The 575-nt window shown below is 23.0% G+C and overlaps 1 protein-coding gene across 1 annotated transcript; it reads left to right on the top strand.

The window, feature by feature from the left end:
• Positions 1-71: 71 nt before the first annotated feature.
• Positions 72-242, top strand: LOAG_19324 (hypothetical protein; the record flags this gene model as incomplete). Its single annotated transcript, XM_020451969.1, has 1 exon — positions 72-242. One exon carries the CDS (start codon positions 72-74, stop codon positions 240-242), a length of 171 nt encoding a protein of 56 aa, XP_020304223.1.
• Between the last annotated feature and the right edge of the window lie 333 nt (positions 243-575).

The raw sequence follows: 575 nt of genomic DNA, 5'->3' as shown, positions 1-575 counted from the left end.
TAATAATAATAATAATAATAATAATAATAATAATAATAATAATAATAATAATAATAATAATAATAATAATGATGACAATAATAATAGTAACAATAATAATAAATGGCGATAACAAAAACAGTAATAATAATAATGATGATAACGATAACGATAATGGTAATAATAATAATAATAATAGTAATGGTAATAGTAATAATAATAATAATGATAGTAATAGTAATAATAGTAGCAACGATAATTAATAATAATAATAATAGTAGTAGTGAAAATAATAACAATAATAATAGAATATGCCATCCTGTTAGAGTCAGTTTAGGTTAACTTCTAAAAGATAAGAGGATTGGACGTTTCACGTTTTCAATATTTTCAATATCAAGTTGTTTTGCTAACACTGCACTACTTATCTCAATTAATCAGGACACACTTTTCAGAAATGAGAAAAAGGAACTGTTTTCAAGTCCCTTATTCCAACTTTCTATCAAATTTGTGAGTTACTTACTGATTTGTAAATATCTCTTATTATAGCCTGTCATCCTATTTCTAGGAGCTGTCGGATTACCGAAATTAGAACTATT

This window comes from Loa loa (assembly GCF_000183805.2).
Source record: "Loa loa unplaced genomic scaffold supercont3.5370, whole genome shotgun sequence".
Taxonomy (NCBI): domain Eukaryota; kingdom Metazoa; phylum Nematoda; class Chromadorea; order Rhabditida; family Onchocercidae; genus Loa; species Loa loa.
Note: the sequence above shows the minus strand (reverse complement) of the source record. Positions and strands in the feature narration are given on the sequence as shown.